This window comes from Podarcis tiliguerta, assembly GCF_965153285.1.
Source record: "Podarcis tiliguerta genome assembly, chromosome: 4".
Taxonomy (NCBI): Eukaryota; Metazoa; Chordata; class Lepidosauria; order Squamata; family Lacertidae; genus Podarcis; species Podarcis tiliguerta.
The window spans coordinates 71,871,458-71,890,742 of NC_139537.1; the positions used below are offsets into that span (position 1 = coordinate 71,871,458).

Consider the following 19,285-nt stretch of genomic DNA (forward strand, 5'->3'; position numbering starts at 1 on the left):
AGAAATATTTTAGCTATATTGTAGTTAATGGTTAAAAATAAATTACTTTCATAAGAAGTTAATACAATATTTAAAGTTATTTTATTAAAGTAAGGGTAGCAGTGTTGGCCTACAAAAATTAATAACCACAATGCATATTAAGGAATTACCTTTATTACCAAAATACCACAAAATTGTGTTTAAGCTTTTGAGTTTTTCATAACTCTTCAACAGACTATATGGTAGACTAAGCACTAAGGTGGGAAGGGTGCGACTGTGTTGCCAACATACAGACTGCCTAGTTTCTTTCCATTTCTGTTTTCTACCTGGTAAGGAGCCTATGTATGGAAACAAACTTGGGTAACCGCCAGTTGTTGTGGTTCCAGATGAGGGACTAGCCATTATTAAACCTTCTTGTTCTCGGGAGGCCTTTGAGAAACCTGATACCTGCATAGCACACAAACAGTTTTATTTGAATGTCTGCTGTCTCCTTCCCAATTTCATCTTGAGACTGATTGTATGCAGGCAACATGCCTTCAACATCAACTCATTTGTTTTTTCTTCTCTTGCTTCCCCCACCCCAAACCCAAAATGTGGAGTTTATCATCCAGCCTAATAAAGAGTTCTGAAGTACTCAAAAGCTTTCACGCTATTTTGTGAGACTTTCGTCAGCCAAATAAAAGTATTGCCCTAATATGGATTTGATAATTTATTAAAATAGATTTCCAATTGTTATTATCTAGCAATCTAAAGATTTTATGTCTGCATTCCAGAGTGATAACTAAAAATAGTAACAATTCAAGTTTCACTTCACATAAATTCACATTAGCGTTCCCCCCCCCAAAAAAAAAATTCCCACACAAAGGTGTAAGCTAACGACCCAAACAGAAAGAAGATTGGAATGTAGAGCCCAAAATGGAAGTCTTTGGTTTTGGTCTACAAATTGATTTCATGAGCTACAATTGTGAAAATCTTATGAGAAGATTTTCTAAAGCAAAAATGTCCCTCAGCAACGCCTTGCTGTTATTACTTATGAGGGTTCTATCTAAATGTTTCTCCTTTCCATGCTGATCTTGGTGAAATCCAAGTAGAAAGGCCCTTGTGAAAGCATACAACTTATGCTTGGCTCCTCAACCAACCCTGCAGAGTGGCAACTTTTTTTCAGGGTAGAAAGAGAGCCATGCACACATGTACACTTACTGCACTTCTCAAAGAACTCATTTCCTACAAATTTATTCTGCGGGGAATTCGAAAAGTGCTACCACAGTTACAAAGGGAAAAGCAGCTATGTGAACTTGTTAAAGTTTGGATTTAAACATAGCAAATATGGAACATTTTATGACCGAAGTTACACTTCATCTATGAAATCTCCTTTTAACTTTGCTATAAAATAAGATTTTCTCCTACCCATCTTGTCTAATCCTTTAAACATATTTACAGAGATACTTAAATTCAATGCAATGACTATTCCTTGTCTGAAAATAGTTACCTGTTATTAAAGCAGTACAAATAAAAAGAAAATGGGAATAACATATGCAATATGTAGTTCATTCAAGTACACTATTTAAACAGAAAAAAACCCTACAAGCTTCTCTCCTTTGATGGTCAACAACCTCCCTCTACGTCTAGAATTTCTTTTGCTCATTATTTGTCCAAAATATATGGCCATTTGAGATTACCAAACAAGAGACAAGCTTTTAAGTCCGAGCCAGGCAGATTTATGTTAAAGAAATGCCCCTAACAAACTAACCACGTACTAACTATGAGCAAAACATACGGGAATGAGTTACAGTGTACAAGAACATGCTAAGTCTCTGTTGTACACAGAGATCACAAAGTACAGCTAGAGACCTACCCTAATACACTAATGCTTACTTTGAAAGAAGAGGTAAGTAACTTGGATTTGGCTTTCGTTTCTGCAGTCTACTACATTGAACATTAAGAGTTATTTCTCCAAACTGGTGCATTCTTCATTACTGCTGAATTGTGCCACAATCTGAGTTTGAAATGAATTATGATGTAGTCTTTACAGGGCAAAGAATGTAGAGGATGAAAGATGTGAGAGACAGAACATGAATAGGCTACGATCTTGACAGTTTAGCATTGTTGTATTGATGGGCTCATTCAAGTTACCCAACATATCTGCAACTGCAAATTAGAGCAAATTATGCCCCAAACAAGAACAATGTCTTTAGTCCATTTGCTCTTCCGCCCTGGCATGAGAGGTCATCATCTTGTCTATCTTCATGAGTTCGATGGGCTTCTCCACAGTGCAGCAGAGTAGATCCCCCCTTAAGCTGATGGTCACTTCATGTAAATTCAGGGCAATGCAAGACACATTGTCCTCACTGGAATGCAAGGTAGAGAACCTCTCATCAAAAGTTGGAAAACTAGACAGGCGCATGGTGAATGTGGAGCAACGGATGGAGAAATCAGAGGCCAGGACCCAAGTCTGTGAAAAAGAAATCGCTGAGAATAAATCTGTATCTCACGTGATGATAAAAAAATTGTTGCTCTTTAGAATGAAAATTGAAGAAACTGGGATTTAGGGAAAGGAAGGCTAAAAATATTCATATGTTGAGATGAGGAAAGGAACCTAACCCATTGGCTCTGTGTGCTGATTTCCCTATCTCTTTGGGTCAGATATGTTCTATAAATAGAACAATCATTACCTGCTCTCAAGGAGATACAGAACAAGAATGATAGCAAATCAAAGCAACACAATTGTGGATGGATAAAATTAAAGACTGGTTTTTAAGAGGCCCAAGATTCAACTGCTTGGAAACGTTTGTCCAGTAAGAATGACAATAAAAGCAGGAACCTTCAACGAACAGGAACTTTGTAAAAGATGGGGCTGATGTTGAAAAAGCACCTATTTCTTGTCAAACTAACATTCACAGATCCTTAAAGTAACTGTCTCAGGGATCATTGATAAGCCAAGAGCAGAACACAGCATGGAGAATGGGAGGTATGAACAAATGACATGGTTAGAAATATGTAATAAACTGAGATTAGAATTTGTTCCAAATCATAGATGGGTGTTATTTAGAGTTTGTGCATGGATTACAAGAACAGAATTTACCAGTAGGTTAAAAAATAATTTATACACACACATCCAAAGCTTTTATTATGTTTCAATACCTATCATATGGGATAATTTATATATAGCAGACATTTCCATGATCATTCCTATGGGAAAGTACATGTATTTTTTCTGTATTTTTAAAAACCTATGTGCCGCTTTTAAATAAAACATTAGATTAAAATTATTTATATAGGAAATAACTCTTGAAGAGTCAGCATGCTGCTCATTGCATTTGTTTATCAAATTACCCACAGGTCAACATACTACTGAAAAATGAAAGTAGAAAAATCACTGAGAAATACAAAAATTCAAAATATGCACAAATATAAAAATCTAATTACCTACCAACAAAGTTTAAAAAACCATGTGGGTTATGTCAAGATGCATACTTTTGCCAAGGTAAGGAATAATGGGAGTGATTTGAGAAGCCTGGTTCTATTCTCCACCATGCAATGGAAAGGCACTCTGCACTGTTTTTATCCCAACATTCTTGGAAAGCGAAGCCTTGTATGAATTTGTAAAACTTAAATCAGCATGCATTGCAAGACAACACAACGCAAGGTCCAAGAAGTGATAGGCATAATGGTAAGAATGGCACCTTCAATCCTCATCACAGTGAATTCTGCTATAGCAAGATGTACACTGCTGCAGTGTTCCTGCATTATTAAGACAAAGCAAGTTCTGTGGCTCACGTGACTAAACTCATTCTTGTCAGCAAGATGGGTAAAGAAAAGGAAAAATGGGGATGCATAGGAGACTAGGGTTTTTGTTATGGCACAGTAGCAACTACACCATGTTGTATCAGAAACCAGAGTACAGTATAATAATTGCTCTTACATACATCACAGTAAACTATGACGACGACAACAACAACAACAACAGCAGCAGACTCTATAAAGGTACTATAATGCCACCAGAGGGCGGAGAAACTATCCAATCTTAGAGAGCAAGAGTAGCTTGAAGGTCCACACAAGTCTCTAAAGTTCCCACAGAGGTACAAATCAAACTTTAATAATCGTTTTTCATATAAACACTAGAAGCCTCTCTCATGCTATTTATTGTGCATGTTAAGGATACAGAAGAACAAAGTAACTTAAAAACTTGAGTGTAAATTCTACTACATTTCCACATATGCCTAAAATGTTTAAAGTAAGCACACTCTTTTAGTGTTATTTACAACAAGTGTTAAAAGATTGCATCTTGTGTTGTCAATATACTATGCATTGACAAACTATAGCTATATGAATGCCCTTGTTTTATTGAGGTGTTTTATCCCATTTATCAGCCCTAAATGGACTGTCAAGGAAGCTAGTACTATGGCACAGTACTATGAATGGAAAATATTATCTCTGAATATTCTGAAAATATGTGAAAAACATGAAAGCAGAACAACTTCTATAACTGTAGCTCTTCCCATTACCTTACTTTCCACTCTACTTTCCACTCCACAATCCGTAGTATTTATGACAAATCTCAATATGGTTATCTATCTGATCTCCAATAGCAGAAGCTAAATCTAGAAGTAATTCTGACTTGACACAGTGCTACTGATGCTGGTTGTAATTAAAGTATTTACATTGAAAAATACTTAGGAATGTCTGTTTGAGTATCTAAAGGACACAATACTGGAACAAATGTGACATATGTAGTGACACATTGTATCAGACTCCTGCGGCCCATCAGCAGATGAACAGAAGGGCTGCATTTGTGAGTTGTCCCATCTGTTAGATCAGCTAGGCTCCAGGACCACCTCAATCTCATTTTGCCTCCTCCCTTTGGGGGCAAAACCAGGTCTGTAACCCGAGGCATGCTATCAGAGGCCAAAAGAAATACATACATACCAATTTAGGATTAATAATTTACACTATGTTTGGGATGGATTTTTATCATTAAGTGAGAAACCAATCTTAGCTGTAAAGCAGGAAATAAATAGGATAAATGAACATACATTTTATTGCCAGTATCCTGTGCTAACATTTCACTGTGGAATGCACTACCAATGCACTATTAAAACAGCTATGCTACATGATACTTTAGAATCAGGGCTTTTTTAAAGTACCTTTCAATGTATTAAAGAACTGGAAGATCTTAGATGTCTTGCACTGGACAAGACAATCTAGGAATAAAGCAACATTGCAAAACAAAATTCAGGAAACCATATCTAACAATATCTATTCTTGACTAAAGGATTACAGCCCACTTAAATCAGGCACCCTCAACCATTTTCTGCTGGGGCTAAATTTGGAAATCTGAGAAACTGGCATGATCACCAGAAAAAATATCAACTTCAGAAACTGTTTATGTATGCAACAGCAGCAGCCCAGATCCTACATATCTCAAGGGTGGAAGGAAGACAAGATACCAACAATAGAAGAATGGCAAATGAAAATGATGGACTATGCAGAAATGGCAAAACTTACGGAAAAGATCAGAGACAATGACAATGAGAAATTTAAAAAAGAATGGGAAGCATTTATTGTATATGTATAAAAATATTGTAAACAAGTAGAAACACTAGCAGGCTTTGACTAAACATTTGCAAGTAGTTAAGTTGAGATAAAATTTATGGAAGGAAATTTAAACTGAAATAGCAAAATTTGATGGCATGCATTTAGGATAAAACAATAAGGAGAAGAAAAAGAGGTTTATGTAAATTATGCAGAAAAGGTGAATGAACCAGAAAGGAAATGGAGGGAAGTCAGGAGGTTAAAGAGAACCTCCAAAAAGATCTTTTTTTCCCCTTTCTCTTTCTTTGCTTCTCTTTACTTTTATTTCACTTTTTTTTTTATGTTGGATATTTTGTATCTTTAATTTTACTTGATGGAAAATAATTGTTGAAGTTGAAATTGTAAAACCAATAAAATTTATTTACAAAAAAAGAAGAAAAAAAATATCAACTTCACAGCAGGAAAGCTAGTGGTGTTCAGAGCAACACTGCATAACACAAACAAATATCCACAGGCACAACATACACCCCAGCTACGCATATCCCTTCCATACAAAGAAAAAGAATAGTAATCACATATACACACTAAAACAAGAAGCAGATATCAAAAAGCAGGCAAAACACTCTCCAAACAAAAATGCCTAACACATATGTACAAACACCCATTAAAAACAAAACTCAATGTAACTTTTTTGTTCCTTGACCTTACTAGGCAGCAGTGGAGTCCTTCTTATTTATATTTTCTAAGGAGTTTCAGAGGTAAGCAAAGCCCCAGGGCTACAGCTACCCCACCCTCCTCCTTTCTTTCTCTATGCACAATGTCTCTAGGTTCATAGGGAGACCAATCTGAAAAAAGAGGGAAAGAGACAAGGCAGCAGCAGCAGCAGCAGCTGCACCTGCAACTCCATATTTTGCTTCCTACGCAGCCCTGCTACAGCTCTTTTTAAAAATTCAGTCAGGAGGGGCAAGGGGGCCCCAAGTTAAAAAAGCAAACTGCTCAAGACTTACTAAAAGTTTAGGGAAAATTGTGGCTTCCTTGGGATTATAGAAGTATGATCCAACAAAAGGAGGAGGAAAAACAGTATTCGGACAACGTGGCTCGGAAAAATAATAGCAGCCATGCTAGATCAGATCCATCTAATCCAGCATCCTGTTTTCAACATAGTCAGCCCCATTCTTCCAGCATGGAAGACTACAATTATCCCCAACCATTTGCCCCTAAAACCTGGTATTCTGCCTAGAAACATTTATCTGTCCTAGTTAAAAGCCAATGACAGACCCATCATGCAGGAATTCATCTAATCCTCTGTTAACTACCACAATATCTTTGGCCAACAATGTCCATAAATAAATTTATAAAGTTAGGTACTTGCCTGTGCTACATCTACTGCCAGTCTATTTCACTGAGTGACCCGAGTCCTAATATAACGAGGGAGAAAAACCTTTCTATCCCTTCACACCATTAAAGTTTTTCTTCCCTTTTCCCCACTGCAGTCTTAAAACTAAAAAGTTCCATTTGCATTGGTCACATTCCTTTGTTCATCTTCGCTGCTCCTTCGCCAGTTGTAATACATTCTTTGTTTAGATGGGGCAATCCAAACTGTACATAGTATTCCAAATTTTTTTGCCCCATCTATTATATATTTTGGAAAAAGGTTCGTCTACCTGTCTGTTCTCTATGCATTCAGATGCCTCTTGAAAGATTGCCACCCAAATTTGGCATGACGGTTCCCAAAATGGAGGAGCTATTTTTGGTCTATGTTTGGATGCTGGACATTGTTTGAAACAAGATGATGGGAGGGGGGTACAAACTTGCTAGCTACAGTGGTCTGCTTTGCCAGCATGTTACATGCAGGGAGCATGCTGGGGAAGCAAACACCAACAGGACTGAAAATGGAGTGGCTGAGACTACAAAGGTTTGGAAGGCAGGAAGAGGAGACCGAGCTCCAGGAACTGGGAGCAGGAGGACAGAATAAGTGGCTACCTCCCTGAATGTTGGGCCAGTGGTGGGGGGGTCAGCCAGTCTCTCATCACTGGTTATGGCCCCAATGGAGATGGCAACGGCTGATGCAGGAATAAATCTGGCCAAGGTGAGTCAAGCTTAGGAAGCTGCTTCCTATACTGCAGGAACCACTGGCAGATCACTGGGAGGCGGAGACATTGTAGGTAGTGGCGGCAGCAGGGGGGATCAGCTAGGACCCAAACCACACAGAGCCAACACTGACAGCGGGCCATAATGTGTGGAGGGGGGGGGATGGCAGAATGGGGAGGCAAAACAGGCCTGGCACATGCAATCACACTGCAGGAATTGCATACCAAAGATGCAGTCCTGCTGGTTGCAGGGATCTGCTTCATTAGCACATTTCACTCAGGGAACGCATTGGTGAAGCAGCACCCAGTAGGCCTGAACTCTGCAGCACAGTCATAAGGAGAGAGAAAGAATACACAGAGTCTCTGTCCCACATCCCTCTCTTGATTGTATAAGGTTTATTAAAAACCTAATTAAGTATCAGGACCAGATCAGGGTCAGGTGTTCCTTGGGTTAGGTTGGGGCTGTGCAGAGCCCTAAAATTAACAAATTACACTATCCATTTATACACCTCTGTTTTTTGTTTCTCGGAATTTCCAGGCAATGCCAGGTATTTTCAGCTAAATTTATATAAAGTTATTTTAACTAGCAAGATACCACCACAGCACTACAGAACTAACTTTGGATTGTTATAAGTGACGATCCTATGATACTTATTTATTTATTTTGCAATTTCAACAAATTGCAGTTTTGTACCTGCTTTGCCATTCAATTTATTCTGATAATATTGCCATTCCAGCTGGGGATTTGCACCAGGACGAAGCAGTGATTTTCCTGATCCTCTGTTACTCGTAACAGCAACCGGTTTGCCTGTGAAACATAATACAGTTGTAAGTCAAATTGCACTGCACTTTTTGTAAAAGATCTATGAGCACTACTGCAAATTACTTAGTAACACAAGTTCTACACACAGGATAGTGATTTTGAGAGTAGTCTGTAAAAGTTAGGACACACATTTTTGTGCTATGGCAGTGCTGAACAGGGCTGAATCCACAACTTTTTGGTTCAGTCTATAAAGACAGATGTAATCTGATTTGACAGTAGTTGTGAAATGATTATTCAATTTCAGGAGGATGTTTTTTACTGGATCCGATTTTGCATGTGTGTGCAATTAAATGTATGTGCCTTCTCTTTCTTAATTTCTTTTCCATTCTCTCTCTCAAAAGCAGCACACAACTTTCTCCCTCCCTGTCTCCTCCTAGCTGCTCCTTTTTCTTTCCCTCAAACCCTCCGATAGCTTTTCCTCCTTATCTTTTCAGTCACTCCACTTCTTATTCAACTGCTCAGGTACCAATCCTGAAAAGCATACATAGCTGAAAGATGAAGTGGGAAAGAACATCACTCTTACAACTTCCTCCTCCAGTTCTATGTACTTTTATAGGGACACGAAGGCACACACTCTCACTGCCTCATGATGGAGAGAGAAGAGGGGATGCGAGGCTTAAAGGTTTTGCTGGAATCAAGACAACCACTACCACCACAGGTTCTGAATTGGCAACCCCAGCACTACAGACATGTGATCTCTTCTTTAACTGCTAGGAGGAAAGGAGAACTCTTCACTGTGTTCCATGGATGCAGATAAATGAATGACAAATCTAGAGATATTTGCAAGTACAGTACCACCAATATGTAGGTTTTCTGTTTAAAAGTTTACTCATGCCAACAGGTGTGCATTTAACAGTACATTTCCACCTGGTATATAAAAAGCTGCAAAGTGCAAAGAGGAATGAATACTAACCTTTTAGATCAGGTCTATCTCGGATACCCACTGATACAAAGAAGCAGTCCATATCCACATGCATTATACAGCTTTGATGCTTGGTTGAGCTCAAGGTGGCTGTATAATCTATTATAATGGTATGCAAATGGAAAGTTTAAACCACACTGAACAATTTTTTTATTCCTATTATGCTCCTATTAATCTAGAATTTACCACCCCACTCTTTGTTTGCAACCATTTTTTTTTTTTAAAGGTACCCCTGACCATTAGGTCCAGTCGTGACCGACTCTGGGGTTGTGCGCTCATCTCACTTTACTGGCTGAGGGAGCCGGCGTTTGTCCGCAGAGAGCTTCCAGGTCATGTGGCCAGCATGACAAAGTTGCAACCATTTAACTGTCCTTAAAACATGTAGAATGCTATAAGTTCCCAAAGGTACCATTTCATTGTTGCATATATTGTTCTTCACTACAATCAATACAATTTCAGGAGTTTGTTGTACACATCTACTCAAATACTTGGCCACAATAACTTTGTAACTACTGCTCTATACTACCGGCTTTTCCTAGCGCTTGACATTTTCAGACCAAATCTGGAAGAACTGATTAACATTATTGCTCTTCTTTCTCAATGTAATTAAATATGCCACCACAGCACATGCCAGCAATCATGGGCTAAAAGCTACCAGCACCCTGCCTAGTTGTCCATTTTCCTAACTCGTACTAAGTACGGTGCACATTTCCAATACTGGCCAAAAGAGTAGCAATAATAGTAGACAGTTTATACACATTCTTAATCATTTGTATTGCAACAGAAGTGTGAATACAGTGAGATGTTATTTTCAAATTAGAAACCTAATGATATATATTTTATCCTCCAACACCCTAGTATAACATGGTATTCCCTACAAAGCCTAACATTCCAAGCAACAGATTTATAAAGAAGCTCTACTAAGGGCTCATCCAGATTTCCTTTTGTCCTGTCTCCTAGTAACACAGGTTTTAAAGCTCCATATCCGAGTGTTTTGGGGTTTTTTTGTCCTGGCATTTCCCCCAGTAAATTCTGCATTTTACCACTGAATCGGAGGAAATGATGTGAATTGCCATTTGCTCCAATTCAGCTATAAAACACAGGATTTCCAGGTGAAAGCAATGGGATCAAAACAAACAAAACTACTCAGACATAAGACTTTTAAAGTGTGGACCTCTGCCTCGAAAAGCACAACACAAAGGAAGTCTGGATGAGCCCTTAGCCATTTCCCCTCCTGACAAGTGAATTTGATACATACACTCTGCATTAACAGTGAAATGCAGGCAACAAATAATGTTGTGACTAAGTCGGAAAAAGAGCAGCTAATACCTTTTGGCATGGCATGTACTCCAGTTCCCACAATCCTGAGACTGTAGCGCAATTTGAATGCTGAACTTTATAGTCTCATCAAATTATCTTGGAGGTCCATACTGCCCATCACTAGCTTACACAGAAATTTCAATTTCAAACCATAACCCATTTAAGTTAAGAATAAGAGTGAATGGCTTTTTAAAAAGTACCTACCCGAGTCAGTTTTGTTAATTATAGATTGCCCTGCTTTCAGTTTTTTTAACTTTTCTCTTCCTGGGAAGATAGCATTGTTCTGTTTCTGCAGTGTATTGACAAAATCTGTAAATTCACTCTTCCAAGTAGCTATATGATGCAATCTTGAACGAGAGTAAAAGTCGGAAATGAAACTGCAGTTAGGAGGTTTGGACAGAGGTGAATCTACCTTACTAGGAGAAGGTACTGTGGTGCTTTTTGTGCTTGAAGGCCCCTGAACTGTAGAGTGATGAGCACCGTTTCTTTTAATATTACTGTGCAAAGATGAACAAGGTGAGTTACTCATAGTCCTATGCGAAATTCGTAAAAGTTCAGTATTTTTGTTGCTTTGTTGAAAATGCTGCATAGAGCAGTCTCTAAAGTCTCTCCTTTCCTCCTCCTGCACAGGAGCTGGAGACAGTCTGCTTGCAACATTGTTGCCAGAGTGCACCAAGCTATCCTGTGTCTTTAAGGCACTGTTGGAACTATGAGTGTGTCCATTGAAAATGGAAATGCTGTCTCTATGATGAATTCCGTTCTGCTTGCTAGCAGAAAAGGCTTGCTCCAAATCCAAGACTCCGGCATCTTCAGTCTCATCTTCCATGTTCAATTTACATGTTCCATTGGCTTTGATTTCATTCTGTACGTCATACTTCTTTACTAGACAATTTCTAAAAAAAGATGGTATAATACAGAAATTAGGAAAAATATCAATTAAAAACATTTACCACTAAACTCTCCCCCTCTATTGTACTTTGAACGGGGGCCCCCATACACACACTGGTTTTAATAACAAGTTGACAGAATTGTTTCATAAACTTAGTCCACTAAGTTTTAAAGAGTAGTTTGAAATATGCCTAGAGATCTTCTAAGAGCTGCATAAACAGCATTAACATGAATGATCCGAGATGATCATCTAACATAATCTGAATTTGTAATTCAAGATCATTACTTACACCCTGTTGAACTCCACAGAGATATTGCTAGGACCTGCAATAGGTTCTTCAGGTTTGCATATGGTATTAAAACAGAGGCCTTTTTGAAAACTTGACTGTTTTGTATAAAGCTGATATGGAATGTATGAAAGGAGCCGTCCAGCCTTTATGCTGTAAAGAAGATGAGAGTTTAATTGATCAGAGAAGTCATAACAAATTCTGACTCTATGTAGTTTTTATCTTGTTCTTAAAGTAGTGGGGTATACCCCCCAGTTGAACAGCACTTGCTTTCATTAATGTATTTAATGTTGGGGAGAGAAGCTGTTGATTGCACTTGTATATTTCTACTTTACTAGCTTGATTGTCTTATTTCTAGACACTTCATTGTCCCATTATTTTATACAGAAAACATAACTTATTAAACTGGAAAGGTTTTACAAATTTAAGGCAATGTTGGGAACCCTCAGGTCTGGGAGCCAAATGTGGCCTTCTAGTCTCCATATCCAGCCCGCAAGATTTTTTCAGGTCATGTTCTTCACTGGCTCTGCTTTGTGCCCTCAAGTATTTTTTGCCTGGCTGGAATAGGTCCCTGAGCTGTTATAATGCCTCTTTGATCGATTGGAAGCAGGACATATGCCTGCAGCCACTGCACAATTGAAATATAGCCTATTGTACAAAGTTAAAGCTCACATCTGTTGCTTCATGCACTTCAATCTATTCCCATGTGATTTCCCCCTCTCACTCTGCCTACCATTGGCATGCACCTCTGCTACTCTGTCAGTTACTTCAGTTCTTATAATTGTATATAATTATTTAAGTGAAATATTACTGTTTGATCAAGACTTATATTTGGGGTTGTGGAGTTGAATGCAGCTTCTTCCACAATTCCCACCTGCAATGCTAGAGTATTCTCTGAGGGTTTATGATGTGATAAACGCAGCCAAGTCCCTGTTATGCAGAAAAGGAATATAATTATGCATGGTCTAGGGAAATGCACTGCCAAATCATAGCAATACTGAAACTTAATTCTTGATGGTGTATTTCCCATCCAGCTTCAATCTGTACACTAACAAGAAGTTTGGCAATGGTTCAAAAGCCAATATATGCTGCAATTAAGAAAACTACAGTAAGATCACATTACCCAATTAAAAGAACATAACTTGTTAGCACTTATGTGACCAGGTTTCTAAGGGAGTAGCGTAATCTTAGCTGTTACAATGGGGATAGTCTCAAGTGCAGATCATTTGTTTTCCCAATATGTTCAGTAAAATTCAAATGAGATGTCAGTAAAATAATTGCTACTATCTAAAGAATACAAAATAATGCAATAAAGTTGAACACATGTAAGGTATAACAAGGTATAAATAAGGAATAACTTACTTCATTATTTATAAATCCTAATACAGTGGACGCTCGGGTTGCGAACGTGATCCGTGTGGGAGGCACGTTCACAACCCGCAGCGCCATGTCTGCACATGCACGGGTCGCAATTCGACACTTCTGTGCATGCGCCGAAACCTGGAAGTAACCCGTTCCAGTACTTCCAGGTTCGGCATGGTGCGCAACCCGAAAACGCGCAACCTGAAGCATCTGTAACCCGAGGTATGACTGTATTATGAGAGATTCTAAGTTTTCATTAAAGCTATTATTTTTATTTCCATTCTTTTAAACCTTTTTGTATAAAGAAATACATAACTATATGCCCAGTAAGATAAAATAGTGTTTGATTTTGCTTTTTATCTCCAGCCCTGAATTAACAATACATCATTAAATCAGAGAACAGTTAGTTGCACACTGAGTGCTTATCAGAAAGAAATTTTTCTTTAAATTTATAACATTCACTTTAATCAACAATTCTGTTGATCATAATTTTATTAATCAAAACCATTACTGTAGGCTTATTTTAGTCAGAAATTTATTTGCCAAGCACTCAACGGTCTGCCTCTTCAATATTTTGCACTCAATTCCCACAAAATTTGATCCATCCATCATAGTTTTATAGGATAATCACATACTTTAAAAACATTTAACACACATTAAATAATATTTCAGAATGCAGTTTTGTTTTGTCTTTTCAAATTTGTTCACATTTGGAACACTTAAACCTGTAGTCCTCCATATGTCGGTAGATTCCAACTCTCATAAACCTCAGCCAGCAAAGCCAACGGTCAGGGCTGATTTAAGCTGGAATCCAATGGCGCCTGTAGGGCTCCTACTTTCCTATCCTTAACTTAAACAATGTTATCAAGCCTGGATATAATTCTCCAATAATATTTACCTATCTATTATCCATTCTGGTCGGACTACTTTTTCCCTTTTGAGTTCTTTTATTTTGGCATTTGGAAGATTTGTTGCAATAATGTGTGTTGTTTTGGATCTAGAATAGTATACATGATATTGTCCTCCATGCAACATCATTAGCCGCCTCAGTTCATCAGCTGATGGATCTGTAACAGATTTATGAAAATACATGGGTAAGTACTTAATGTTAAATAAATTAAATAATTTCAGAATTTATATTCTGCCCTTCATTGCAAAAACAGTCTCAGAGAGGATCACAATGTTCTTTAGCATCTTAACACAGTAAAGTAAAATTAAGATCTAAAACCAGTGCAGTCAACCTTTCATCAAACAACAACAGCAATCCTAATCACACATCTACTCAGAAGTAAGTTCCACTTCTTACTCCCAGGAAAGTTAGAATAGGATTGCAGCCTAAGGTTTCCAGCCCTTGTTGTTGTTTAGTCATTTAGTCGTGTCCGACTCTTCGTGACCCCATGGACCAGAGCACACCAGGCACTTCTGTCTTCCACTGTTTCCCGCAGTTTGGTCAGACTCATGTTTGTAGCTTCGAGAACACTGTCCAACCATCTCGTCCTCTGTCGTCCCCTTCTCCTTGTGCCCTCAATCTTTCCCAACATCAGGGTCTTTTCCAGGGAGTCTTCTCTTCTCATGAGGTGGCCAAAGTATTGGAGCCTCAGCTTCACGATCTGTCCTTCCAATGAGCGCTCAGGGCTAATTTCCTTAAGAATGGATAGGTCTGATCTTCTTGCAGTCCATGGGACTCTCAAGAGTCTCCTCCAGCACCATAATTCAAAAGCATCAATTCTTTCCGAGCACAATTCAAAGTGTTGGTGCTGACCTTTAAAGCCCTAACGGCCTCGGGCCTGTATACCTGAAGGAGCGTCTCCACACCCATCGTTCTGCCCGGACGCTGAGGCGGTTCCCTCATTGCGAGAAGCAATGGCGGTTCCCTCATTGCGAGAAGCAAAGCTACAGGGAACCAGGCAGAGGGCCTTCTCGGTAGTGGCGTCTGCCCTGTGGAATGCCCTTCCAGCAGATGTCAACGTGATAAACAACTACCTGACATTCAGAAGACATCTTAAGGCAGCCCTGTTCAGGGAAGTTTTAAACGTGTGATATTTTAGTGTATTTTTGGTTTCTATGGAAGCCGCCTAGAGTGGCTAGGGAGGCCCAGCCAGATGGGCGGGGTATAAATAAATTATTATTATCAATTATTATTATTATTATTAGGCGATCAGCCTTCTTTATGGTCCAGCTCTCACTTCCATACATCACTACTGGGAAAACCATGGCTTTATGCGGACCTTTGTTGGCAGGGTGATGTCTCTGCTTTTTAAGATGCTGTCTAGGTTTGCCATCGCCTTTCTCCCAAGGAGCAGGCGTCTTTTAATTTTGTGACTGCTGTCACCCTCTGCAGTGATCATGGAGCCCAAGAAAGTAAAATCTCTCACTGCCTCCATTTCTTCCCCTTCTATTTGCCAGGAGGTGATGGGACCAGTGGCCATGATCTTCATTTTTTTGATATTGAGCTTCAGACCATATTTTGCGCTCTCCTCTTTCACCCTCATTAAAAGGTTCTTTAATTCCTCCTCACTTTCTGCCATCAAGGTTGTGTCATCTGCATATCTGACGTTGTTGATATTTCTTGATATTTCCAGCCCTAGTGGAGGGCAAAGCAGCCTACATACAGAATACCGGGGGTGGGGGGGGGAGTGGGTGTGTAATACTAAATTTAGAAAAATTATACACTTCAATTACTCATTTAAATCTTGCATTAGAAATGCTTCTTGTGAAATCCACATAAAGTATTAGTTTGTGTATTTTGAAGCATTTTTAGTTTGCTAGGAGAGCTTCACCAGGCCAAAAGCAGTCTAGACGGCTCCCCTCAAAAACAAGACTACAGAAAGTTATGGCCAGAAGGAGAATGATACATAAATTGCTTTGTGACTTCCACACAGTATAGCTCCTTCATCAACTTTGCCTCATCCTAATTTTTCTTAAAAAGGCATTTGAATGAATATTTTGAAAGAATGAAAGCTATCACCTGTAAAGCCATTGACATAGATGGCAACTCCATTAAAGATACCAGATGAAGTTCCATCTTTTTGGTGTTGCATAGCTGCCTCTGAGCGGAACTGATCGTCCAGTTTCTGGACTTTGGCAGGCATATATCCTCCCTGGAATATAAATAAAACAGACTTTAGATAGAGATACATTCAACTTTTTTGTGTCTAACTATGGAAATGAGTCAAAAGGTTTGCTAGCCTTTAAAACTATTTAATATCAGTTTTGTTTTGGCTTGAAGATACAGTTGTGAAAAACTTTTTAATGGAATAACCACATAAACATTATTTATTTATTTTATTATTAGAATATTTTAATACCACTTTTCAACATTGGATCTCAAGGGAGCGTTAAATAATATATATATTTAATACATGTATGTAATAGATATATTACAATATATGTATTACAATATACTATAATAATATACTATGTATTATAATATATTGTATTACATAATAATACAAATATAATGCAATTAATAATCCTTAGCAGGGTTAAAATCACAGCCAACTCACTACTAAGCACCTACAAAAACCTGAATGTTCTGCATAAGCACAAGAAAAAAAATATATCATAGGCAATTTTTCTAGCCAATGTCCCATATGAACTGGATAGTATTATCTAAACATCCATTACTCTTTGCATAAGTCAGAGATGAAAACGGTATGGCTATTATTATAGAAATAAAATAGTTATGTTAAAGCTACCTATAAACACTAGTAAAAAGCAAGCTAACACTCTAAAGTGTTATGTTTATAATTTTAGATTTGAACATACCCATCCTCCCCAGCCATCTCTGTCACTGGCTCTTTTTCTCCATCCACCTTCCTTCATAGTGAAGCTATTTAAGGAGAAAAAAACCAACAAATATTGTCAGTATTACTATTATATAATTTCAAATTGAGGTGTAGGAGCTACAAATATTTACATTGGGAAGGCTTTAAACAGCACACCTGATGTATCCATTCTCTTACCACAAAATATAAATTCACATGTATGCAAACACTTTAGAAATCTTTAACCTAATATTGCACAACTTAAGTCTATCTTGAACCCTAGGTGTTATTTGCCCATATTCTGGCCCAATCTTTCAAATAACCTCTCACCTAGCTGTACAAACCAAAATAGCAGTTGACATTGTGACATTTAGGACAAACTAGATGCAATGTCAGAGGGATTTTTTCCCCTCTTGAGATTAGGAGATGGTGCTTGGACGCTGGCAGACAACTTCCTGTGGCTTGGCTTGCTGAATCAGGGCCTATTACTGGGCTAAAATGATGTAGCCTCATTGCAGTGCTAAGAACCACAGTGCGGATATCAGAGATAAGCCCTCTGTCTGCTGTTTCAGAGTAAAAGGCGGGTTTTCCTCCAGCGTAGCACTGAAGTAGGTTAAAATGCTGCCATTTACTTTGCACAGAATGCTGAGTGTCAAAGAAAAAAAGCAGCGTTTCCAGAGAGCTGCAAATGTTGAATGAAAGCCTGGCGGAATGCATGTGTGTTAACTGTATGTCTGCTTCGGCAGCTGTGACAGCTTATGTATAGTGTTTCACTGCATATGTGTGCGGTGTGTGACACAAGAGAGGGAGAATGCTGCACGACTGCATGTCTAGTGAGTGTATGCGCTTGTTGCATTATGTGTGTATATTGGCCACACCACCACTGGCATGTTGCCCTCAGAAGGATGACTGTCAATGTGGATCTTGGGCCAAAAGAAGATAGCCATGCCAGATTTGGTTCCATATCTTTAGAACACAGAGCACAAAAGTGGGAACTCAGTGATGGAGAACTTTCGAGAGAAGAGCATTAGCACACACCCCAACAGTCAGAAAGCACAACAAAAGGTAGCCTTTTGGGCAGCCAACAGCATTTTGGGCAGCCAACTCAAAATGTATGGTTGCCAGGACACTGCTACTCCCTCCCTCCTGACCTCACACACTGCACCTTGGAAATTCAAAAACAACCCATTGCTCCTCCCCACAACACTAAGCGGGGTGGGTTGACACATTGTTCTTCAAACTGCAATGTGTGGAAACAAGCCTCAGACACCCTCCCCAGCTTGAAGCCAGACAGGGAGGCTTGTGTTTGCATTGGCTCTGCAGTTCGGAAGTGCTCAAACCACTTCAGAAAGACTGAACCAAAATGGATCTCAGGTTTCTTTCCAACATGGGTTTAGGAAGGGGATTGTGCCTAGAGTTGCACTGAGAACATCTAAAGCTCAGCTCAGGTTTAGAGACAATATATGCTCCCCTCCTCAAGCTCCAAGGTTGAAGCATGCCCAGGGGCCACTGCATTGCCAGAGGGCAGTAGAATACTCACTAAGGCAAGTTAAACTTTGGGGGGGGGGTAAGTAGGACTGGTAAATACCCTGCTTCAGGATTCCAGATACATTACGCAGCAGTACTCTAGTGGGTGAAAGTTACCTCATCTCCTTAACACTTCACTGTAAATCAAACATCATGCCTTCTGATAACAAGTTGGAAAATGGTCAATTATTATTTCCTCCAGGGGATCCAAACAAGGAAGTAATTGCATCAGTCCTGCCACAACCTGCCTGATATTACACCCCCAACCCTGAAAGGTAATTTGAGTAGCATAGACATAAAGTAAGAACACAATGGCATTCTTTGTTACTTTACTACCACAATACAGGATGCATTGGAGACCCCTGTTCCATCCCAGGACCATCATTTTGCTATTCTGCGTTCTAGATAACAAGTATAGTGTTTTGTTATTCTTAGGTTGAATTCTTTACTGCTGGATGCCATCAATAATTTGAAGCACAATTCAAAGTATGCACAATTCTTATTTATTCAACTCCTTTGAATAAACCTGCTTGAGGAGCAGGTGAGACCAAAGGGATTTGAAACTAGATCTCCTTCATCCTAGCCTGACTACCTTTGTCCCTTCCTAGCTCTCTTGGGGGAAAAGAGCTTTTAAAGTCTTAAAACAAAATACAAAGCACAGAATACTCATCTTCAACGTTGAGATTTGGAAGTGTCTACAGTTCTTCAGCCAAACAGGCATGCTTTCATGGCTCTATTCTTACAGACAGTTCCTTTTTAGAAAGCAGTTGCAGAAGCAGATGGGCTCT

At 38.9% G+C, this 19,285-nt stretch overlaps 1 protein-coding gene across 3 annotated transcripts in view; it reads right to left on the minus strand.

Moving 5' to 3' along the window:
• Positions 1-19,285, minus strand: part of REV1 (REV1 DNA directed polymerase) — a 41,505-nt gene that overhangs the window by 15,537 nt on the left and 6,683 nt on the right. For all 3 annotated transcript variants that reach the window (XM_083437603.1, XM_083437602.1, XM_083437604.1), the window contains exons 2-8: positions 16,972-17,035; positions 16,172-16,304; positions 14,102-14,270; positions 11,845-11,994; positions 10,871-11,559; positions 9,338-9,445; positions 8,296-8,409 (exon numbers count right to left, since the gene is read on the minus strand). In XM_083437603.1, the coding sequence (XP_083293729.1) occupies positions 8,296-8,409; positions 9,338-9,445; positions 10,871-11,559; positions 11,845-11,994; positions 14,102-14,270; positions 16,172-16,304; positions 16,972-17,028 (1,420 nt within the window). In that variant the 5' untranslated portion in view covers positions 17,029-17,035. The remainder of the gene's footprint in view (positions 1-8,295; positions 8,410-9,337; positions 9,446-10,870; positions 11,560-11,844; positions 11,995-14,101; positions 14,271-16,171; positions 16,305-16,971; positions 17,036-19,285) is intronic.